Below are 25,235 nucleotides of genomic sequence, written 5' to 3'. Positions count from 1 at the left end.
ATACTTGCATTACCTGATTCTTTTGTTGCTGGTATGTTGGTTTTGTGGCCACTAGAGATGTGTTTACAGCTGCCTCTAGTTTAAGAAAAATTCTTTCCATAAGAACTTCAAAGCTGGGATTTCTGTCCATTCACTGACACCTGCTCTTCCCCCAGAAAATTGGGAAAGTTCCACCTTTACTTGAGCTCAGTAAAGCTCCAGCGGCCTCCCCTAGGTGCAGAGCGTGGCAAGGTCAGACCAGGTTGGAAGTGATTTTGACGCAAGCTCCCTTAGAGCCAGTCCATGGCGGGTGGGGGTGTGTGGACCCTGGGCCTCTGTGTCCTCTGCTCAGGGTGACGTGTCCCGGGACAGCGGCCTGCGCCACATCTTCCAGGAGCCCCGGTGACCTCCAGGCAGCTTTGCTTTGGACTGGGTGTTGTGGTCGCGGTGCATCCTGTTGCCTGGATGCTTTGGAGCGTGTGCTGGAGGGACAGTTGAGCTTTTAATCTTGTTTTGGGCGGCATTTTTCTTATGTTTGACCCTTTCGGCTTAGTTCAGTGATGTGCTGGGTACGGGATTTCACTTTGGGAATGTGTGTGCTTCTCTAGGGCCCTTGGTGGCATCCTGACCTGCTCTGATCTGATCTGCTTGCTTATCACCACGGCTTATTCCTGCATTGCCGTCTGGGACTCATTGCCAGGTCTCCCCAGCCCTGAGATCCACCGACTGGGTGCTGAGTGTTCGCTTTCCTGCGGGTCCGGGAGGCAGGGGATCCCGTGCTGGGGAAGGTAATCAAGCCATAAAGCCGTATCTGGGTGTGAGAGGGCGGATGACAGCAGGTGTGGAGGATCCAGGGCAAGCCAACCGGCCAGCTGCCCACAGCGGCCGGAAGAGGCAGGATACTGATCTCTCAGGCGGGAAACTCATCAGCCCTTGGGAGAATTCTCTGGACAGCCCTCTTGGAGTTTCCCCTTTCTCTCCTCTCCTTCCTGTCTCCTAGATGGTAGCTGCTGGCAAACTCCTTTGAGGAGGAATTACTCCTGGGCAGCTGAGTTCACTGGGTTTAATGGATATCTCATCCCCACTTTGGTTTCCAGTCTGAATGTTTGACATTTCCTGACCAGTGCTCTCTCCCACCCTTTGCCTGGAAGATCCTCTAAGGTTGGGGTGCCTTGTCCTGAGGTGGAAGATTGAGTGTGCTCTTGTCTTTCTGAGAGAGGTAGGATAGAGCAGGGGTTAGGGGCAGATTGCCTGGGCTCAGGCCATCTCTGCTGCCGATGGGCTGTGTGACTCTGTTTAGAAAGAGGCTCCCCTATTTCCTTGTCTTTATACAGGGAAGTATATTCAATATCTTGTAGTAAACTATAATGAAAATATGAAAACAGATACATGTTTTTATATGTATGACTGAAACATGATGCTGTATGCCAGAAATTGACACAGCATTGTAAACTGACTGTATTTCAATTAAAAAAAATAATAAAAGAAAGCCAAATGACTTCCCACTTCTTCAGCTCCACTGTTCTGCTGGTGGGAGAGCTGGTGATTGTAGGATTCATTCTGGCTGAGAGTGGTCAGAGCAGGGCTGAGTAGAAAAATTGGCTAGTGAGAAATTATTCATGGTAGCCAAAGTCAAGAGTCCAGGAGATGGAGATTTCAGCAGGGGCAGGGCTGCAGAGCAAGAAAAGGAATATATATATATATATATATATATATATATATATATATACACATACATACATACATATACATACATACACACACACATGCGTGCACACATACACACACACACACACACACACATATAAAACTGAATCTCTATCTACACCAGAATTTAACACAACGTTGTAAATTGACTATACTTCAATTAAAAAAAAAGTTTAAAGATTGTATCCACTCCTGGGTATATAACCAGAAAAAAAAAATGAAAACATGAATTTGAAAAGATACATGCACCCCAGTGTTCAAAGGGGCACTATTTACAATAGCCAAGATATGGAAGCAACCCAAGTGTCCATTAACAGATGAATAAAGAATTTGTGAGATATTATATATAATAAATATAATGAAATATTACTCAGCCATAAAAAAGAATAAAATTCTGCAATTTGCAGCTTTGTGGATGGACGTAGAGAGTATTATGTTTAGAGAAATAAGTCAGGCAGAGAAAAACAAATACTGTAGGATATAACCTATGTGTGGAAGCTAAAAAATAAAGCAAATGTATAGCAACACAGAAATAGACTCATGGATATAGTGTTCTGTAGAACACAGACTAGTGGTTACCAGTGGGGAGAGGAAAGAGGGGAGGGCCAAGATAGAAATATGGGATTGAGAGGTACAAACTACTGTGTATAAAGTAGATAAGCAAAAAAAAATATTGTACAGCATGGGAATTATATATATTAATGTAATTATATATATATTTCTAATTACTTTTAATTGGGCATAATTTATATACTATACTTCAGTTAAAAAGAAAATGAATGTTTTGTGATCCCATTCTAGGGAAAAGATGTGAATGCATGGAAGTTAGACTATGCTCAACCAAATGTTAACAATGCTGATTTTTAGACGGTGAGAATATGAGTAATTAAAAATTTGTCAGTAAAAAAGCTTAATGATTTTAATCCCCTCTCAAAGCCAGGTGAATAATTTCAGTGATCCCTTCCAGTCTTACATACTATGTTTCATGATTTTAGTTCTGTCCTTTAAAAAATTCCATAAGTTAGACATCTTTATTTTATGCAGATAATATTGTTTTGGTTTACCTCTATGTTTTCATTTCATTTATTCATTATTTCTTTTTGCAGATCAGATATCTTGGATTGTTTCTCTTTTCCTAAAGAACTTTAAAAGTTCCTTACATGCTGGTGTCTGGGTGGTAAACTCCATTTTTGTATACCTTGTAAAGGGATTTCATTCTTCTTAAAGAACTTTTCCGGGCACGCCATTTAAGATTGACAGCTATTATTCTCTCCATGTTTTGAGGTCAATCTGATGTTTTTTCTTTATGAGTTTTCTGATTGTTCTCTCTGGAAGCATTAAGATTTTTTCTTTCGCTTTGATTTTACATTTTACTATAATAGATCCAAGTGTGGCTTTTTCTTATTTGACCATTTGCTTCTCTGTGAGTTCTTTCAATCCAAAGTGTTAGCTCTTTTTAATCGTGGCAAATCCTGGTCTTTATTTCTTTAAATATATATATTTTTCATTGAAGTATAGTTGACTTACAATGTTGTGTTAGTTTCAGGTGCACAGCAAAGTGCTTCAGATATCTATATATATACATATATTCCTTTTCATATTCTTTTTCCTTATAGGTTATTACAAGGTATTGAATATAATTCCCTGTGCTCTACGGTAGGACCTTGCTGTTTATTTCTTTAAATATGTAGTCTTCTCCTTTTATTCTTCTTTAAAAATTAAATTTTTTTTCTCTCTGGCACTGTGTGAGATGAATGTTGACAGTCCTGTTTTTTAATATATATTTTTAATGAAGTACAGTCAGTTTCTAATGCTGTGTCAGTTTCTGGTGTACAGCACAATACTTCAGTCACATAGGAACATACATACATTCATTCTAATATTCTTCTTCACCATAGGTTACTACAAGATATAGAATATGTTTCCCTGTTCTATACAGTATAAACTTGTTGTTTATCTATTACATATATAGTAGTTAGTGTCTACAAATCTCGAACTCCCAACTTATCCCTTCCCACCCTCCTCCCCCTGGTAACCATAAGTTTGTTTTCTATGTCTGTGAGTCTGTTTCTGTTTTGTAAATAAGTGCATCTTTTTTTTTTTTTTGGATTCCACATATAAGTGATATCATGTGGTATTTTTCTTTCTCTTTCTGACTTACTTCACTTGGAATGACATTCTCCAGATCCATCCATGTCGCTGTATTCTATTCTTTATTGTGGCTGAGTAGTATTCCATTGTATAAATATACCACAACTTCTTTATCCAGTCATCTGTTGATGGACATTTAGGTTGTTTCCAACTCTTGGCTACAGTAAACAGTGCTGCTATGAACATTGGGGTGTAGATGTCTTTTTGAGTTAAGTTTCCCTCTGGATATATGCCCAGGAGTGGGATTGCTGGGTCATATGGTAAGTCTATTTTTAGTTTTTTGAGGAATCTCTGTACTGTTTTCTATAATGGCTACACCAATCTACATTCCTACCAGCAGAATAGGAGAATTCCCTTTTCTCCACACCCTCTCCAGCATGATAATTCTATTTTATCATATTTTTCTTCTGTGTAAAAAATTTGGTTCTATTGCCTTTGGTGCGGGTGCCTTGAGTGACCTTCTGGCTCACCAGTTCACTCCTCCACCTCATCCTGCACTTCTCTCAATCCATTAAGTGCCCCCTTTTCAAAGCTTGTTCTTCACATCCAGTATTTTCCATCTTTGGTTCTAACTGCTGCTTCCTACTCCCCATTTGCAATAACCCTCATAGTTCATGGAGGCTGTTGAAAATATTCAAGGTTTTTTTTCCCCCATGAGGTCTGCTTCTGCCAGTGTGAACTGTTCCACTCTTCTCTCCCTTGCAAAGAACACGTGTTTCTCTGGTAAATGGTTCTTTTCACCGTTGGCATGTACCTTGTTACTCTGTGGTGTTTAGCTGCCTGGCCTGTTGTCCACCTAAGTGATGAGTGGCAGATGCTCGGGCACTTAATTGTCTGTCCTCCTGTTTGGGGTTCCCGTGGGGGAGGCTGCCCTCAGGACCAAAGGGCAGTCTGGTCCCCTCACTCCCCGTCTTTCCTCCCCAGGACATGACCGGAGGTGTTGTTAGCTCTGCGTGGCTATGGAGGGGTGGAGGGGTGTTGAGGTGGGAAGGATGAAGGACCAGGAGCTAGTGGCCCATTGTACTGGTTCCTGTTGGGGACCCACTGGACCAGGCACTGCCTCCAAAACACGAAGCCCTTCCTGCTGGTCCTTCTGTGTCTCTGGCTGTCGTGGCCACATGGGCAGCCCAGTTAAAGGACTTGCTTTGTGTCTGCCCCTCCGCAGTGGCCCCTCACTCTCGCCGGCCCCTCCCTGTGGCTGGGAACCACTCATCCTGCTCTCCATCCTGCTCTCTCAGTCCCGTTTCTTTCTGTGGCATCTCCAGGGCTGAATTCTGAGGAGGCAGCCAGAGGGTGTGCTGATTCTCCTTCTTGTCCGGAACTAGACTCAGAATTCCTCTGGAATGTGGGGTCTGTATGCTTAGAACCCAGAGCACTTGATCCCCCAGGGACATAATCCTAAACAGTCTCTTGAGGAGCACTTATTGTTTTTATGTGAAGTCTGAAAAACGATGCAGTGACTCGATTTTATCCTCTATGAGATGTGATGGTGATCTAGCATGGGAGGATCTCAAGGAACTCTGTGTCTTTAAAGTTTTTGAATCACTATGTTGTACACAAGGGACTAATGTAATGTAAATCAACTGCACGTCAATTAAAAATAAAACAAATGGAGAAGAAATAAAGGGAGTCCGTGTTTTGAAAGCCCTGTGATCAATGGTGAGCTCTTCATCCACGTATCTGTCATACGGGTCTTGGAGCGTGCGTTTCTTGAAATTAATGTGGCATTGTTCCTAATTATCATAAATAAGAAATGGAGATATGCTAAGCATGATTTCTAATGCTGTGTGTCTCTGTGTGTAATGGGGATATAGCAGTAATGTTGAGTTATTCCCAGCACATAATTAATTTCTGAGTGCTTTCTGAAACACCGTGTTGATCTGTAATAGAGTGGTAACTTTTATTTCATATGGTGATATGATTTCTCCTCAGCCATGTTACTTTTTCCTGGTTCTGTATTATGGTTACCCCAAATAATTGTAGTAGTTTCATACTTAGTTCTTTTGCTCTTGCATTTTTTTAACATTTAAATATTTATTTAAAAATTTTTTTATTGAGCGATAATCAGTTTACAATGTTGTGTCATTTTCTGGTGTACAGCACACAGCTTCAGTCATACGTGAATATACATATATTCATTTTCATATTCTTTTTCATTGTAAGCTACTACAAGATACTGAATATATTTCCCTGTGCTATAAAGTATAAACTTGTTTATCTATTTTATATATACCAGTCAGTATCTGCAAATCTCAAACTCCCAGTCGCTGTTGCATTTTTGCTTACACATTTTTGCTTCTTTTGCTTAAACTTTTCGGGGTTGGTTTAGGGGTTCCATAGATTTCTATGGAGACTCAAGTTCCTTCTAACTTTCTGCTTCTCCAGCCCCAGGGTATGTCCATGTCCTCAAAGTCTAAAACGAGTGTTGGCATTCCAGCCATCACATCCACCTTCCAAAAAGGCAGGTAGAGAAGAGGAAAGAATCTAACCTATCATTATTATTCATTAGCTATAAACAACCACATCTAGCTGAAAGGAAGGTTGGGAGGTATATTCCGGCATAGTGTATTGGGCCAGATAAAAATTGGAGTTCTCTTGATTGGAGAGAGAGAGAATGGACATTTGGAAGGTAGTCAGCTGTCCCCGCTACACCTGATTTCAGACCATGAGTTAATCTATGCCAGAGCTGAGGATGCAGCCCCTGGTTTCAACCCAGTGATCTTTCCACTGTTCCCAGTAAAAGTGGAACATGAGTGCTGGGAAACAGCTGGTGGACTTAGTACGTGTTTGGAAGATAAGAGAAATTCTTTCCTGTCTCCTTTCGGCTTGCTGCATCAATGCGAACCGATAAAGTTAGGGTCATGGGAGTCCATGAACCTTGAAATATGCAAATAGATCAGTGTGGTCACAAAAAAGGAGGATGTGTTTCAATTCTTATTTTACTGATATTTTTGTTAGCACTTGACAGAGTTAGTCACTCCTGCCTTTGTGAACATTCTCTTTCTGGGACTCTGGTTTTCCTCCTACCCCTCTGTCTTGTTTCCATCCCTTTCCCTTTTTAATATTAGAATTCCTCAAGTCTTGGTCCGGGGCTCACTCCTCCCTGCCTCCCTCCTCCTCCCTGTATTCTCTGTTCAATATCTGTGCCTTTGGCCTCAATGGCTACTTATTTTCGGATGATTTCAACTTTATGTCTCCACCTCAGATCATCTCTGGGTTCTATATCCATTCATCGAATTGCTAATCAATACTGCTTGGAAGTGTTAAAGGTATCTGAAATGCAGACACTCCTGAAACTGAATTCCCATTCATTATCAATACTCCTGCGGCGTTCTGCCATCTACACCCTGATCTAGTCTATTGCCAGGATTGCTGAAGGTTTTAAAAACACCTTTATTAAGGTATAATTTACATACCATAAAATTTACCCATGGTAAGTGTACAATTCAATAATTTTTAGTTAATGTGTATAGTTGTGCAACTCTCACCACCATCCCGTTTAACATTCCTATCAATCACCAGAATAATTCCCTCTAGCCCGTTTGTAGTTAATCCTGCTCCTGTCCGCAGCCCCAGTCAGCGTCTGGTCTGCTTTTTGTCTCTATAAATTTCCCTTTTCTGGACATTTCCTATAAATGAAATCATATGATATATCATCTTTTTTTTTTGATTGAGGTACCATCAGTTACAATGTGTCAATTTCTGGTGTACAGCACTATGTCCCGTTCATGCACGATATGTCATCTTTTTGCATCTGGCTCTTTCATGTGGTGTAATATTTCTGAGGTTCACTCATGTAGCATGAATCAGGATCATGCTCTTTTTCTCGCTAAATAGTATTCCATCATATGGAATCTTGTCTGTCCAGTTACCCGTTGATGGACATTTTGTCTCAGGAACTCCCTAGCTAGGTCACATTCTACCCTCTTCTGACCATGAGACACTTAGCACAGCTGTAGTTGTGCAGTGCACTTATTTTTGTAAATATTTTATTGTCTTTTGGCACCATTTCTCCACACCCTGATCAGAGCAGGGACTTTGTTGTCTGTTCCCTCCCCACCCCGTGACATGTATTTTGAACATTTAGCATAGAGTGCTTAGCACTGTAGGTACTCAGTTAAAAAAAAATTTTTTTTTATGAGTGAATTTTTGGAAATTAAACTTAATTTTGGAACCAAAGCTAACTTCTTTTTTAAAAAGCTGGGCTTATACAGATTCTCTTTTTTCTTTTTTTAATCAACCAAAGTCCATAGTTTATATTAGGGTTCACTCTTGATGTTGTACATTCTGTGAGCTTTGACAAATACATAATGACATGTAGCCACCACTATAATATTGTACAGAATAATTTCATCGCCCTAAAATTCCCTTGTGCTCCATCTATTCATCCCTCCCTCCTCCCTCTCCCCAAACCCCTGGAAACCATGATCTTTTTATTGTTTCTGTAGCTGTGCCTTTTCCAGAATGTCATTTGGTTGGCAGATTCTTTTCTTTAATCATAGAATGAGTAAAGGTATTCACAATGCTTCATCCCTGTCACAGAACCTTGTACAGCTGACCACGTTGAGAATCTTGTTAAATAATATTGCCATGGCACTTCCAAAACAGAGCAAATACGGGCCCTTGTTTTAAATTCTGTGTTGTTGGCGTTGTCGTCATGTAACTAAACTGCTGATACAACGCAATACGAGCATCGGGTCTGACTTACTGTCTGCATTTAGAAATACGGTGTCCTTTTGGAAGTTCTTGTTTTACAACCAGACAGACCTTGAGGCACAGCCATGGTGGAATGGTTCAAAAGAGGATTAGCTGGCTTTTTGCTTTTGCAGATGTGGGCATCAAGGCTCAGGGTGGGTAAGTACCTTGGCCAAGATCACCAAAGTGAGAATCAGTGGCTCTCCAAGTGTGATCCTACTCGATGCATCAGTATCACCTGGGAACTTGCTAGAAACTCAAATTCTCTGGCTCCACCCTAGACCTCCTAAATCTGGGGGCGGGGCCCAGGCGCTTGTGTTTGAATGAGCTTCCAGGTGATCTGATGCAGCAAAAGTTTGAGAACCTCAGGTCTAGTCAGGCCTTTTGCTACCAAATCACACCTCTTTCCTCTGTGCTGTGTAACCCCTTAGGGAAAAACAAAGGACTATTTGATCCAGGGACAGTGGAGTTTAGGGCCTGACTCAGTGGGATACTTGGAGGAAAAGCTGAGCCTAGAGGCCTGCTTCTGGTCCACATTGCTTCACTGGTGTCCACAGGCCAGCTTCCCATCTCTCCATCTCCATGGGTACCAGGCTGGGGCTGCCTGTCCATCTTTGCCCTTGGGCTTTAGGCAGGATCAGAATTCCTTCCAGTGTGACTTGATGTGTATGTTCAAGCTTATAGTGTGAAACAGATGCTCGACCCATCACAAGGATTCTCAGGTAAGTTCCTGTGTGGTCAGTGGCAAGGATGCAAATGAATTGTGAGCATTAAGATTTGTCTACATCTTTTGTAGTTGAAGTTCTCTCCTAATGGCCCTGGAAACTTAAGAGTTAACAGGAGTTCAGAAGGTGACCGGCAATATTCTGAGAGCCTATATTAACTCGTGTTCCAGAGCTCTCTGTTCTTGCTCCTGGTGTTTTATCACCTGCTCTTTAAAAGCAGATCGAATTGCATCATAGGTCACATCCAAGCACCATGCATCAAATCTTGTGTTACAAGTTCACTTTGGCTTATGCTGGTGCTTTACCAGGTGGTACCCGAGGCAGCAGCCACTCGGGCTGGCGGCCCTTCATCTTCAGGGGCTTCACTGGGCCTGGCTCCTGGGCGGCTCTTCCCCAGGTGAGCACCCACGTGATACTGGTTGGTGATCCAGTTACGCAGGAGCTCTAGCTCTGGTGATGTGCGTACTGTTTCTTTGAGTCTTTCTCAAAACCACTTCCAAAGGGACAGAGCCAAGATACCCACTTCCTGAGCTGTTGTGATTTAGGACCTGGGCTTTGGCTTTTTCAGCCCAAGACAAAATGAGGCTGGCTCACACTTAATCTATTCTGCTTGGTTGCATGGGCTCCTGGTATTCAGATGTTTGCTGAGTGAATGATTAGGGGGAAACGCCTAAAAGACCAGGAGGAAAAACAGGGTGATGAATAACACGGTAAGGTTTTATCCTGACTCGATTTCGTGCGAGTTTTTATACTTCAGGATGATTTAGGGAAACTTTGAAATTCAAATTCCTGATTTCCTGATCTCATCCATAAAGATTCTGATTCTCTAAGTGTGGGATTTGGAGTCAGGAATCTGCATTTTTAACAAGCTTCCCAACTGATTCAGAAGCAGGAAGTAGTTGACCCAAACTATAACAAATGTTACTGTTTTTTTAGAAGGCAAGACACTTCAGTATTTTTAATTAAAAAAACTTTAATTGAAATATAGTCAGTTTACAATGTTGTATCAATTTCTGGCATACAGTGTAGGGATTCAGTATTCTTTTTAAAAACTATATTGGTTGTCTTTTAATTTTATTTATGGATAATTTTTTTTAACATTTTTTATTGATTCATAATCATTTTACAGTGTTGTGTCAAATTCCAGTGTTCAGCACAATTTTTCAGTCATTCATGGACATATACACACTCATTGTCACATTTTTTTCTCTGTGATTTATCATAACATTTTGTGTATATTTCCCTGTGCTATACAGTGTAATCATGTTTATCTATTCTACAGTTTTGAAACCCCAGTCTATCCCTTCCCACCCTCTACCCCGCCCCCTACCCTGGTAACGATAATTTTTAACTTGAGTTTTTTTAAGTTTAGAAATACGTGTCAGTACTTTTCTTTAGTTTTGCCTCTCCTGTCATGCCCTCCCACTCTAACAATTTAAAAATATTTCCCCCACCTGAAACTAACACACTATTGTAAATCAGCTGTACTTCAATTAAAAAAAATTCACCCATATTTTCTCCTAATACTCATATTAAGTTATGTATGATATAATTATAAAATTGTATTATTAAAACTAATACTATTTATTTTTTTAATTTAAGTCTTTAACACGCAAGATGTTTATTTTGCTATGAGTTATAAAGATTGTGACCTACAACATTTCTACTTTTTGATGTTTGATGATTTTTTTAAGCCAACATTTTGGAACATGTTCCATGCACATTTGAAAAAAAGTTATATATTTCATTGGGGTATGTAATCATTTGTAAAACTTAAAATATAAAACTTGGGATTATATTGTTTGGAAACTATATATTCTGACTTGTTTTCTGCATCTGTCCAACTCTGGGCTGTAGGAGGATTCTAAAATCTCCCAATCTGGTTATGTTTTGTTTATTTTTTCTTATATTTCTGTCAGTTTTGACTCTATGTTTTTGCATCTTTGCAATGAAAACTATTTAAATCAACACTCAACGTCTTAATGATTTAGAGCTGTGGGCTGTAGGGCTTGATTGCCTGGTTAAAATCTAGCCCCATCATTTCCTCTCTGGAAGATCTTGAGCACCTTGTTAGCCTTCCCGTGCTGGAAGTTCTCATTTGTAGAAAGAAGATATGGTCACATCTACTTCCTAGGACCGCTGGGAGGTGTAAGATGATACAGCAGCATACAATGTGTGACACAGAAAGTGCTTTGTAAACATGAGCAATTATTATTATTATTATTTTGCAATTATTTTGATCATTGGTTCAGTTTATATATTTTTAAGTCGTCTGAAGGCCGGCATGGTGGTTCTGCTATAGACAGGCCATGGTACACGACGTTTCCCTGATACATTCGAGGTTGAACTTGTATTGTATGCCTGGATGTGTTTCATAATGGCTCGAGTCCTTATGTCACGGGGTAGATTAACTCCCTACTTGGTGATGTGCCTTCGGACCCTCTTACAATGTAGTTTCTTCTGGAGTTTGCTGCAATCTCTAACTTAGTGGTTTGAGGGTAGTGGTGGCAGCCGTGGAAAGCTCTGACGACAGACCGGTAGGTAGCTGAGAGATGTAAGAAGGCCACTGCATTTCTCTCGCCAGGGCCAGGTTCCTTGAGTTGGGAGGATGTCAGACTTGAACATTTGGCTAAGCTCGAGGCTGCTGTAGGGGCTGTGCCTTGGAACCTTGTCGTGAGGTTCCGGTGCCAGGATCCAGCGTCTTCCTCACCAGAAGTTCGGTTAGCGTGAGAGAAATTCTGGAAGATTTCTCCCCAGGCCGGAAACTCCTAAGGGTTTTGAGTTATGAACCCTTCTGAGGTGAGGAGACCACGGTGACCAAGGCGTTGAGAATCAGACACCCTCTTATGTGAGACTGGCAGCTCCACGGAGCTCACTTTGGGGAGGACTTTGACATGTTTCTCTCTGAAGATGAGGCTGGTCAGTAAATGATCAGCAGGTGATAGTTGTTCTCAAGACGCAGGTCAACCTCGGAAAATTGAGCCGCGGCTTGATATCCCTCCGCGCCTCCCATACTGCGTATGCTTCCGCGATGCCGATTTCCAGTGAGTTTTTATTTTCTGTAAGCAGTAGCGTGGAAGTTTTAGCAACATGGTGAGTGTGGATCTGGTGGTATTTTGCGGGGTTGTGGGCAGGAGGGAACTGGGAAGAGACCCGGGGAATTGGCGTCCGTGCCGGGAAGAGCGCTCCCCACCCCTGTGGTGCGTGGTCGGTCGGCTGAGGGGGCCGCTGCGCTGAGGGGGACGCCGCGCCGAGGGGGCCGCCAGAGGCAGGAGACCGAGGTCCCTGTTGTCCCGGTCCACGGACGGGGCACTGAGGGTTCCAGCAGTCCGAGCAGGAGCTTCTTGGCAGACAAGAGGGCCTGGCCTCGGCAGGTTTCTACAGAAATTCTGATTCCTTGAAAGATGCTGAGGCGTTGAAGAAGGCTGGTAGCTTTCAGAGTGCAAAGTGGCTTTGGAATGGAAAGGATTTCTTGGGGTTGAGTTCCATGGAACTTTGTCGCGGACTTGGGTTCCTCAACTATGAAGTGTGACTATTTGGGCTAAGGAATAGTTTCTCTTGGTAAATAAACAAATACTGTTGGGGGGAAAAAAAAGATACCAGGCCTAGGAAGGGGGGCAGATCCAGTGGGAAGGACGCCTGCCCTGGGGGAGGGGAAGGAATGGAGGTGTTGGGGGGGAGCTTGGTCCCAGTTCCTTTCAAAGGTGGAGGGTGGTGGTGGGGCCTCGGCAGCTCTGGGCCTCCTGCAGGTCGTGGTGGGGGGCGCTGAGCCCCACAGGGAACCTGAGCGGTTCTGACTACCCCCTGGAAACGGTAACACAGGTATGAAGGGTGTCTGCTCAGTCATCAGGGGGCTGATAATCACCTCCCTTCTCCAGCCCTTTCCTCTTGTTATTTTAACTTTCACTTTTAGGTTTAGATGAAATGATCGAGCTTTTTGTCACGAGCAGCCTGTCTGGCAAAATTCCTCTTCAAAAAAAAATTTTTTTTTCACTGCATTTTTTTCCCCCTCTTTGTAATTCTTTTATAGTTGGCTTGTAAGTTCTGCCTCTTGGCATTAATGAACTGCTACCCGCCCCATTTCCCCATTCTCCAATCTTTTCCCTTTATCTTTATGCTCCTTCCTGGGGTTTGGCTGATGGCTATTGGTGACCTCCCCTCTCCTAAAGTAAAAATGTCTAATTTTCAGCTTTTAGATCCTAAAGTTGAACCTGAATGAAATTAACGTCATGCGGGTGGGGGTGGGTGGGACTTAACAGGCTACAGGTGTAGACCCTTAGGGACCTAAGGCTTGGAAGGCATAATGGGTAGGGTCAGCTGCTTTGTGTGCGCTTGCGCACGTGACTGTGTGCACGTGTGAGTGCTTGAGTTACTTTAAGAATGTCAATATGTGAGTGCGAGTGATCGTGTGTTGTTCCCGAAACAGTGGGTTTGTTTAAAGGACAGCCGTAGACAGACCTGCCATTCGCCACGGCTCCCAGCTTTGGAACTGGGCCGGGCTGCCACCGCGAAGCTGGCGGGATGAGGACTGATGGCTTTTTTCTTGGGTTTGTTTGATCTCTCCCTTCCTTCTCTTTCTCTCCCAGGATGCTGTTCGATTATGTTAACATAGCCTGGTCTCCGTATACAGTTAAGTTCACTTACACATCAGTCAAGTCTCGCACTAAAACTCGAGACACTCATTGGAAAAGAACACACTAGGAATTGGGTTCATCTTTTCTCCAGAATGAAAGACCTTTAAGAATGTTTCAGGATTTTATCTGGCATTTGCACTTGGCTTAATGAAGCCTAGTAGATGGTGAACTCTTCCAATTTAGAATGAAACCTGCGAGTTTCAGATGCAGCTGTGAGAGCCCTGACCCTAAGGGAAACCAAATGTAATTTCTTTCCTCCTAGAGGATGTGACCCACAGGGAATGCCTTCTTAATGCCCTGTGGACACTGCTATCCGCGGGTGACACAGGCTACCTCCCCTTTTAGAGGCCATCTTGGAAGAACACTTTATGTTTAATCTGTTGTAATTTTTAATCAGATATCCTCCCATCACTCCCCTCCAAATATGATAGAATTTTCTTTTCAAATATGATAGAATTTTTAACTGTCTTTAGAAAGGGAGTAAATTATTGATGACCTTCCCTAGCGCACATGATTCAAACCTGTGCATTTGCATTTAAACTATTTTAGGAAGTGGTGGAAATATGTTTTTTCCCCCATCTGAGGCAGGAGGTTAGAATTAAGATGTCATTTTGAAATAGGTAATGTGAAAAATAATTAATGTGTCCTGTCTCCTGCATAATGTGACATCAGTTGGTTGTTCTGTCATCCTTATTGGAAAGAAAAAGCCACCCAACATTCAATTCATTTCTTGGTACCAGCTTCTTAATAATGTCCTTTGTGGATATGTGGTTGGTTTGAATGGGATGCATTTGTGAAGCTGCCTCTGGGAGGGAGGAATGCTGACAGGTGGGCGGTGGATAAGTTGGTAGAGCAGTAAGGAGAAAGGTGTTAAGCCCTTTCTCCGTTCCACCCAATGGCATAGAGTGGATGGGAAGATGGAGGAAGTTGAGGGCAAGTTCCTTATGCCTTTTCCTTGAAGTCTATTGAGGTTATTTACTACCTTTCTGCTTTTCGCTGTGTAAAGGTGGTGTGTTTATAGATGGGGGATGGCGCAGCTTTGCCAGGGGGGTTTGAGGGATGGGGGGGTGGACGTAGACACCAAGTGCTGTGGTTGGAGCCAAGATTCCTTCCCTCGCTTACAAGGATTGTTGCTCTTAATGCTCTGACTTGCCGGGAGCGGTGTTTGCACAGCTGCAGCCACAATGACATGAAATATAGGTCAGGTTGAAAATGTTGACTGCTCAAGGGAAGGCAGGATCAGCATTAGAATAATCTGACCCCTGGCAGCTCCAAAATTACCCCCGTTCTCTCACTGAAGGCATTTGGTTTTCCCATCACAGAAGGGAGGAACAGATTTCAAGTAGAAGGATATGAAAATAGACATATAAAGAACTTTTTTTGGTAAATTTGTCAGGCTGGCTGCTGCCACAGGTCTGAGTGGCCAACATATGGAAGCTTCTTTCTCATGTGTGTAGAAATGATGGGTGTTTCTTAGCAGCGATCTCTTCAGGTGGTGATTCGTGGACCCAGGCTTTTTCCCTCTTGTGTCTTTGCCACATCCGTGTGGCTCCCAAATTGCCCTGCAGGGTGTCTGCGTTCCAACCTGTATGTGTATGTGCTTCTGTCTGATTATGTGTTATAGGCCTGGCCTGCCTTGCTTCTCACATTCCTTTGGATAAAGGCTCAGTCAAATGACCACACCCCACTGCAGGGAAAACAGGTCCATGTGTTCGGGCTGTGTCTCCTGGGAGAGGACAGGGGTCTGGTGATGAGCTATTAGTTTTGGCCTCTGCTTCTCAAACTTGAGCTGCCTCAGAATCACCTGGAAACACCTGGGGCCCCTCACATGGGGTTCTGGTTCAGCAGGTCTTGAGTGGGACCCAAGAATTTACATTTCAGAGAAGCTCCAGGTGACGTTGATACAGCTGGGTGAGGGACCACACTTTGAATGGTCCCTTTCCATGAATGCGTTTTTGTGTCTTGATTTATCCCTAATTGTGGAGGCCAGAAGTATAACTTTATTATAGTGGCTCAAGAGATAGGAGAGAAGGAGAGGGGTAAAAAAGATAAATAGTTTTGGCAAGGATATTTGGAATGTTAAAAATGACTTAAAGTAGGAGGTTTCTTAGAGGAATTGGAGTTTTAGAGGCTGGAAACCTGGGTAGTCAGGTGCCAATGAGTCATGAGCCGGCTGCCCCTGCCCTGTGGGAGAGGGATGCGATGGGATCTCTGTTGCTCGGCAAAGGGGCTTTCAGCTCTGCTAGTTCTGTTGGAGCAGAAAGGCTTGGGGAAGAAAGTACCTGAGTGGCTACAGGAGAGGTGACATGGAGAAAGTGACAAGGAAGGACTTGCGTGAGAATTGAAGGAGAGCTTGTGATTGCTGGAGTGAGCCAGGCATGGGTTTGGACGCAGACAAGCAGGACTTGGGTTTTGTGTTTGAGGCTCTCTGCCAGTAAAATGGGGGATCATGATGTCTGTCTGTTACGATACTGTGCGAATCAGGTTGGAAGTTTGGAAACTTCCTTGGTGCATGATGCTTAATGGCTTAAAATCCTACAGTTTCATTTACGAAGTAGTTAGCCCCAAGTAACTTCATATACATTTGTCCTAATAACTCAGTAGCCATTTGAAAAAAACAAACAAACATAAATGAAAAAATACATTTCTATTGATTGGAAAGTATATGGATAATATATTAACATTAATAAAAACAGAAAAATAGATTTCTATTAAATTAACCTGTCATTTCTATTAATATGTTAAAATTTATTTGATTAATGTAATTTCTACATAATATTCTAAATATCTAACTTATTGTTAAATAATTGCAGTGACTTACAAATGGAATGCATGTGCCTAGGGGCCCCACGTAGCTTCTTAAACTTTAGAATCCTGGTGGCATTGCTGCCCTCTTCCTGTTCCCTATTGATGTTTCCTTGTTATCCCAGCACTTGCTGAAAACCCAGCTTTGCAAAAGTCTGACATCTTTGAAAGAATATAATGCAACCTGGAATCGAAATTGTGAAAACTGCCTGAGTTGTTAGTATGCATGGTAGCATCACTGTGTATCCCTCAAAGATGTGACATATTTTGTAGTGCCTTTGTGAGTAGCTGCTTTGGTGCTCAGATTGGAACCTGGAATTTGGTAGTTTTCCCCCTTCATTCATTTACTGGATATGTTAATTGAGTATCAGTGAAGTGTCAGGCGCTGGGGGGAGGACACAGTTCCACATCCAAACAGAGTGGAGTCTAGTGAGGAAACCAGACATTGAATTGGACAGTCCTGCAAATATACTGTTGATGGGGCCAGGGCCGTGTGGGACAAGTTCAGGGTAAGAGCTTGTGAGATGGATATTTGATCTGGTCAGACGAAGCTTTCGCCAGTTGATGGCACCTGAGTTCCTCCTGTAGGCTGAGAAGTTAACATGCAGGAAGAGGAAGGAACTGTATTCTAGGTGGGGAGTGAGCCAGTACTTCTCAAACTGGTGAAAGACTTGCTTTTTTCCCCCTTTAATTGCGCTGTGATTGATTCATAGCTGGTTATGTGGCTTGTGTGTCAGACAGTGTCTGGACTCTTTCTTTAATGAGACGCATTCCCTGACCATGTAGTTGGATGTTGCTGCAGAGCCCAGTTGCAGGAAAAATTTTGATGTTATGGACTGGTAAGTTTGCAGACGATCACTTTGAGTAACTGCTCTAGATGGGGGAACAGCATGGGCAAAGGCCCTGTGTATGAGGTCACTTGGTGAGCCAGTGAGGGGAGAGCAGGAAGTGAGAGGCTGGGAAAGTCACTGGGGACAGTGCTGAGCCTCTGGGCCACACGGGGAATGCGAGTCTCAGACGAAGACATCTCCATCCTGGTGGGGAAGGGGGAGTTGTCTTGACTACCTCCTGCTGATGGATTGCGAGTATAAACAGGCCAGGTGCTAACCAACCAAGATTTCTTTGAGTGATTTAGGCTACTAGCAGTTACCCTGTGTTTAACCTGATGTACAGTCCAATGCATTGCAGCCTCCCGGAGCGGAGGGAATTCTTGCCTCTGTGTGTAAAGTCATCTATGGAAGGGCCCGCTGGAGGGTGTCCAGGGGGCTGTGTGAGCACCTGCAATTCCCTGGGTGGATGAGTCCTGGAGCTCCTGTTAAACAATTTTAACTAATCTTTTATAATCTGGAGAGAATACTTCTTAAGCTTATGAACTATCTTTAAAAAAAAAAAAAAGCCTATACCTTGAACCCCCCCCAAAAAAACTCCAAACCCCTGCAGGCCTGCCTTACTGCTTCCAGGGTGTGAATTAGCTGCTCCTGGGAAGTCACATGGAGCCTGTTTCCAGAGTGAGTCCCAATACATTGCTTTCTTTGCCATTTGTGGGCATCACACCAAATCCTGCATGGGCCTGGTCCTTGCGCTGGATGCCTATGACAAGCTCCACTCAGACTTAAGAATCCAGGGCTCTCTCCCTACCAAGACCCTTGGGAGGGATTTCTAGTTTCCAGCTTTCCAGATTGGGAGCCTTGATGTCAATTTAAGGATTATGTTCCTTTTCTTCTCTGCTGGGAGGAGTGGGCAGGGGGAGAAAACTGATGCACTGTGGTTTCTTCGCACAGGTACTTTGTGCTGGATTTCGAGGCTGGCATCCTGCAATATTTTGTGAACGAGCAAAGCAAGCACCAGAAGCCTCGAGGGGCCCTGTCTCTGTCCGGAGCCATCGTGTCCCTGAGTGACGAGGCGCCCCACACGCTGGTTGTGTACTCTGCCAACGGGGAGATGTACAAACTGAGAGGTCCGTGCTCTTCCCGGGAACTTTTCAGACAGGCCTTCTGGGTTCACAGTTACCATGGTGATGGCTCTGTTGTTTGTTTTTGAAATCACCTTTAACAATTTGCTGTGCTTGAGGACTCTGGTGACAGACACTGCCTCTCCTACCCCTGGGGTGGGGAGACAGGGCTGACATTAGGAAGCACTTGTCCTAATTAACTGAGGAATTAAGGACAGAGGAAAGGTGATTGATAGCAAAGCCAACCGAGCCTTAGGACTTGGGCAGATTATTCATATTATTAGTTCAGTGTATATTTTCTTGGATCTTGTACTGTGAATCTTAATCTGATGCTGGAGGGGCTGGGCTTTGAGGACAAAACAGGCCTTTTAAGCATCATCATATCTTCCCCTTAAAGTTTCTCTAGAACCAGCTCTTAGTAAAGGATCTTTTCCCTTACATAACCCCCTGTGGCATCAGAATCTGGTGAGAAGCCAACTGGTGTTGAGTTACTTCCTATTGTCCACTGTTGTCCTGTTTCTCCCATTCTCTTTGCTTCTTGAAAACTGAGATCTGCTTAGCATCCTCCTGAGTGAGCAGGGGCCTCTGGGGAGCCCAGCATTTGGCCAGAATGGTAGGTCCTGCCACCCCCAAGTCACATCCATCACACAAGTTTTCTGATGTGCCAGACTGGACGGCAACGGTGTCATCTGACTGCTCGATCATTCTTCCAGCATTCTGCCGCCTGTGCATTGCTGAAAAAACTGTCGGTCTTCGTCCCACGAAATAACGAAACAAAACAACAAAATCCTAAATGCACGTGTTTGCACGCATGCACACACACAGTCAGGTTTAGTAAGGTCTGAGGAAAGTAGTGTGTATTAAGTGTTGAGGGTGTGGTTGATAATTCTGCCTCTTGCATAACATTTTTCTTCGCCCAAGGAAGGGCTGAATACAGCAGTCACAGTCTTCCAACTATGCCCTCATCTCTTGTCCACCCGGGGACTGACAGTGATGGGTCACTTTGCAAAGCCAGACTGAGAGCCTCGTTCCCCCAGCTCAGAGTCCAGTTTTCACTGTTATTTCTGCAAGCTTTCCTACCAAGTGTAGGCTAAGCTGAGGCTCCTTTATTATCTATACAAGTCATATTTCAGGATCTATAAAACAATCTCCAAAACTATGAAATAAAAATGCCTACAGTTGGAGAAAGTTCTTCAGTTTAGGGGGAACTGTGGAAAGATTCATGGTCTCTTTTGAGATTCATGCGGTTCGTGTCCCAGCTGCCTAGATTTATGCGGTCCTTGGTTTTGCTTTGCTGTTTAGTGCTTAATAAATTATCAGAGCAGAAACAATAGCAGGCGAAAAACTTAATAGCGCTTTCCCCTCCTCTGCCTCTGGTTTGTGAAATGACACCAACCCGTACAGAGAAACAGTCCAACCAATTTGACCATCAAGTTACCTCATTTTGCTTTTTAGTTGTAATTCTTTTTAAACCCCAAGTTGGTTTTTTTTTTTTTTGAGGATAGCTTTAATAGCAAACAAAAGTTTTATTATCTGCATGAACTAATCACAGGGGCAAAATATAGCTTAAACTTACAGTAAAGGCAGGATAAAGGCCTATTTCTGCTTGGTCCTCGGCCCATCCCACGAGGACTTGGGCGTTGGTTTTCTCTTTTTGCATCTCACTACGTGTAGAGTTGAATCTTGATGTCAGTAGATGCACAGTTTTGGGGAATGTTTTTGGTGCAGAGCCTTGGATACTGCCACAAATGGGCAATTCTTGAAGTTCCCTAAGAAAAAATGCTCTTATTTCTGTAAAAATCCTTTTTCTTTGGAAGTGGAGCCCTGGTCTTCTGGTCTAGACCTCCAGATTTCCTCACCTGAAGTTCAAGCTGAAGTTGGGTTTAATTGAAAAATGGCACTTAAGCCCATTTTTATAAACAGTACAGATTAATAGGGTAATCATTCTGGTTTCTGTATAGTCAGCATTTATGCAGTTAATACTAAAATGTTTATGCAGTGAGTTATGTAATTAAATTCATTCAGATTTTATTAGAACCTATTATGTATCCATGATCTTTTAAGAAAATAATTATATATATTTGAGAGATGAGGATGTATTTGGAAGATTGTGACTCTACCAGTGACTTGTACTTTAATGTCTCTTTGGGGGAAACTTGAGGATCTCTAAGGCAACATTTGGTACCTCGTTCTGTCCAATCGTAAGATGCATTCTTGAGAACACATATTAAAATGGTAATTCAACTGAACACTTACTTTGTGAAGGCTGGTAACTGCACAGTACAGCTCTGGTCGATAACCAGGGCCCTGAAATACTGTACTTTGATCCTCGTATTAGTCATACGTGATAGAGGCATTTAAAAATATTCCTGCTTTCTTTTCCTTGCTGCCTTTTAAGGAAGTAGAAATGGCTTTTTCAGAAGAGGTTAAAAAACATGGCAAATTCTTCTTATAACAGACATTTCAGAATAATTTTTTAACTTGGTGTAAGAGGGATTTTTTGGGTTGAGGTTTAGTGGCGTCTGTTTTTTGGTGTGAGTACAACCTGCACTTGCCTTTCCCTCCTTCTGCCACCCTTCAGCCCAGGCCCCCACCTGGGACATAGAAATAGGTTGGATGTGGGTGTAGAAATAGGTTGGATGTGTTTTGGCACAATTGCTGCAAGCATTTCTTTCTCTCTTTCAGCTGCTGATGCAAAAGAGAAACAGTTCTGGGTGACTCAGCTTCGAGCGTGTGCCAAGTACCACATGGAGATGAATCCTAAGGTGAGTAACCCCGGGGAGGTAGGGGCGGTCGGCAGCTTGGGTGGCTCCCCTGCAGCTCAGTGATCTGTGACTCTGGGGAGGCTGCTTTCCATGTTACTTTTTAAGTTCTCCACCATTAAGGAATTCATCGTCGTCCTGCTACATTATGCTTAAAGCCAAGAGAAAAGTGGGAGGATTCGCTTGTAGGTAGAGTGAAGAGGCAGGCAGACACTTTATTGGAACTGATCCTGGGAAGATTTCTAGTGCTTTTCGGTGTCCATTTAGGCAGCTGGTAATTGCTCTGCTGAGAAGCTTGAGCTGATGGTTTCATTGTGGTGGCAGAGCAGTCAGGGTCCTTGTTCCTGAAGACTGGTTGTTGTCACTGAGCCTTAAATACAATGAGACTCCTGATTGATTCAATGCTCTGCAAGGAGCTTTCACATCTAAGTGTGTAAAAGTGTTCTTGGGTCATTTGGCATCGAAGGATGAATTATTTTCGCCTTGGGATTCATTGTGAGATCTTGAATCAGATGTGATAGGAGGTAGGAGCTTGGCATTTTCATAAATTATTCAGAGGCTTTCCTGTCATGAAAATATAGGAGATAAACAAGTCAGAGAAAGTCAAATACTGTGTGCTATTGCTTATATGTGGAATCTGAAAAATAATACAAATGAGTCTGTATACAAAACAGAAACAGATGCACAGACATAGAAAACAAATTTATGGTTACCAAAGGGAGAGCGTGGGGGGAGGGACAAGTTAGGGATACGAGATTAACAGACAAACTACTGTACATAAAATAGGTAAGAGACAAGGACTTACTGCGTTGCACAGTATACCCAGTATCTCGTAATAACCTATAATGGAATATAATCTGCAAAAAACCCAAACCACTATGTTGTATGCCTGAAACTAACACAATATATAAACCAACTATACTTCAGTTTTAAAAATATATAGGAAACACTTGCAAAATGACTTTCTTCAGAGCAATAAATATTTGTTAAAATGTTCAAAGGGCTGTCCCTTTTATATCATTTGTTCGAAGTTAGTTACAATATCTGATTGCAGTCTTTTTCTGTATTCCATGTATCTGATAGGAAGACCCACACCTAAAACTTCTTAGGACTCTCTTTGCTGTGACCTCTCCTGCCTTGCTCAGGGCCGTGGGACACGTCTTGGTTAGTTATTCCTCCCTATTCTGCCTCTTAAAGATAACTGAGATGATTTCTTCACAGTGACTTCATTCACCTTTTTTTTTTCCCTTTCTGAAGACCTCTTCTCCTTGACTTGCTATGACGCCCCTCTTGATTTGGCCCCAGCAGGATCTGGGTAACTGTAGGTAGGACCCCCCTGCCTCCACTTCTAAAGACTTTTTTCATCTGGCTTCTTATTTTCTAGGAATTTTAGTTGGAGTTTTGGACATTTCATTAGTATCTTGTAAACACCTAGGCTAGGCACTATAGAAATATTTTTTCTTTTAAATGTATCTTTTTACTATTTATAAAATAGAACCAAAGGGGATAAAATACAAAGGATGTATCGCCACCTGTTGCCGTATGTGCTCATTGGAGATGAGGGTTCTTAACTGTGCCGGTGCATCAGTCTGACTCATTTAGGCTGTGTTAGTACGGATGTTTCTGTGCATGTATCTGTATCTCTACACAAATGGGATCCTATCATGCACACTGTTCTGCCTTTTGTTTTCATTTATTAGTAGATTTTGGACGTTTTTCCCTATTAGACATATGGGTCTACTACACTCTTTTTAGGGTGGTCTGAGGCTGTTCTAAGGAGTGATGCCAGTGCTTTGTTAAGTCCTTCACTGGTGGACTTAATTTGGTTGCTGTTGTACGTAATGCTATAATAACCATCTTTGTACATATATCTTTTGGTACCTCTAGGTGTGTACCTGTATGAATTTATACCAGTGGGGGAGTACTGGGTCATAGAATATGTCTTCTAAACTTTCACAGACATTGCTCAGTTGTCATCTTAAAAAGTTGCGCTGCTTTGTACTCCATCAGTTCTGTGTGTAGGGGTGTTTTTTTCCTTCTCACTAACCATGGGTCTTATTAACATTCAGTTTTTGATAGTCTCACGTATAAAAAAATGGATTCCGCATTATTTTCGTTTCACTCTAAAACCATAACTGGGACTGACTATATTTTCAAATATTTATTGGCTACTTGTGTGTTTTTTATGTGAAATGCAAGTTTGTATCCTTCACTCATTTTTCTATGATTTCACCTTTCCTCCTTGATTTGCACTAGCTGTGTACGTGTTCATTATGTTTGTCCTTTGCCTGTCATTTGTACTTTATATATTTTCTCCTAGTAAGTCATTTGTATTTTGACTTTGAATCCATTTTTTTTGCTATGTAGAATATTTACTTTTTGTAGTCAAATTTATGAATATTTTCATTTTTGGTTTTGGATTTGTGTCTTGTTTAGAAAGAGCTTCTCTGCTCCAAAATCATGAAAACCTTCTTCCGTTTTCTTCCAGTGAATTTATAGTTTAATTATCACATTTAAAACATTGATTCATCTGAAATTTATTCTCAGTGTGAAAATTGCAGTAGGGAAACCAACTTTAAGTGCATCGCTGTTTTGAGGGATCCCTGGAGACAGGGAAAGGTAATGATAGGTACCTAGTGGTCATAGAAATAGGAGAATTTGAAGATTCTCTGAAGGAAAGTTTGATTTCCTGATGCAGTCTCTGAGTAGCTTCAAGAATACAGATTAATCTACTAATATTCTAACCAAAGAAATAATACTTTGGAAGTTAGGGCCTGTAGGACTCCTTATTTGAGAGCTGGAGAGGAGACTGCTACCATCACTCATTTACAGCATAGCAACTGTGATCAGGTAGGGAATCATAATTTTTCAATTGTGAACAGGCCTTGTTCAGCAGAATCCTTATGAAGTCCAAGTCTGCTCAGGCAGAAGTAAGCAGTGAAAATTAAGTCGGGCTTAAAGTGCATATAAACTTGATACCCGGTTAACCCTAGGATGGCTGCTGAATTTTCATCGAAGTTGTTAAGAACCCAAGCTAAGCCTTCTCCCTGTGGTCTTTCTAATTCTCTCTCAGCCGGCAGATCCCTCCCCAGTAGATTGTGGAGAATATTCTCCCTCCAGCTGCTCGGAATCTTACCTTTAAAAGGCGTTTTGTTTAAAATCCGGTGTTCCTGGAACAAATACTAGGCAGATGAATTAGGGTTATCATTCCAACTCACCTTGGTGAGAATTGCGGAATAACCGACTTCCAGATAGAATGCCGAAGCTACAAAGGGCTTTAAAAAAGATGACCAGTGCAGTGGTTCCCAAACCCAGACCTGCCTCTGTCAGCCTCTAATGAGGTTTTCCCCAGTCTAGCAGTGAAATGAAAAAAACAAGGAGGGAATTGTTCCCAAAGACACCTTTATTCAATATAAAGCACTGCCCTTGATTCAGAAATCACATTGCCTTGCTTTTGGAGGGTTAAAACAGTCTTTTTATTGTAGAAGATGGTAGGATATTTGTTGATCAATCAGTTGCCTTTAAAAAAATTTCAGGTTTATTGAGTTATAATTTACAGAAAGTAAAATTTAGTTCTTTTAAGTGTGAAGTTCATTGAGTCTTGACAAATGTATGCAGTCTTGAAATCACCACCATCACAATTCTGCCATCCCCCAGGTTTCCCTCGTTACCCTCTTACGGTCAGTCCCTCCCCATCGCGCACAGCTCTTGGCAACCGCTGATCAATTTTCCGTCTCTAGTTTTGCACTTTGTAGAATGTTCTAGAAATGGAATTATACAACCTTTCACATCAGGTTTCCTTCACTTAGCATAATGCTTCTGAATT

The 25,235-nt window shown here is 42.4% G+C and overlaps 1 protein-coding gene across 9 annotated transcripts in view; it reads left to right on the top strand.

Annotated features, from left to right (window-relative positions):
- The window catches only part of OSBPL10 (oxysterol binding protein like 10), a 268,111-nt gene that overhangs the window by 72,093 nt on the left and 170,783 nt on the right, over positions 1 to 25,235 (top strand). For 5 of the 9 annotated variants that reach the window (XR_012060505.1, XM_072940921.1, XM_072940918.1 and 2 more), the window contains exons 2-3: positions 18,478 to 18,653; positions 21,333 to 21,412. Coding sequence is in view for 8 of the 9 variants with exons in the window: in XM_072940921.1 (XP_072797022.1) it covers positions 18,478 to 18,653; positions 21,333 to 21,412 (256 nt within the window). In the remaining variant the exon portion in view is untranslated. Of the gene's footprint in view, positions 1 to 587; positions 768 to 12,279; positions 12,351 to 18,477; positions 18,654 to 21,332; positions 21,413 to 25,235 lie in introns of those variants that run through there. The other 4 variants (XM_072940919.1, XM_072940926.1, XM_072940922.1 and 1 more) reach the window with 3 other exon arrangements.

Source organism: Vicugna pacos, chromosome 17 (assembly GCF_048564905.1).
Source record: "Vicugna pacos chromosome 17, VicPac4, whole genome shotgun sequence".
NCBI lineage: Eukaryota > Metazoa > Chordata > Mammalia > Artiodactyla > Camelidae > Vicugna > Vicugna pacos.
Note: the sequence above shows the minus strand (reverse complement) of the source record. Positions and strands in the feature narration are given on the sequence as shown.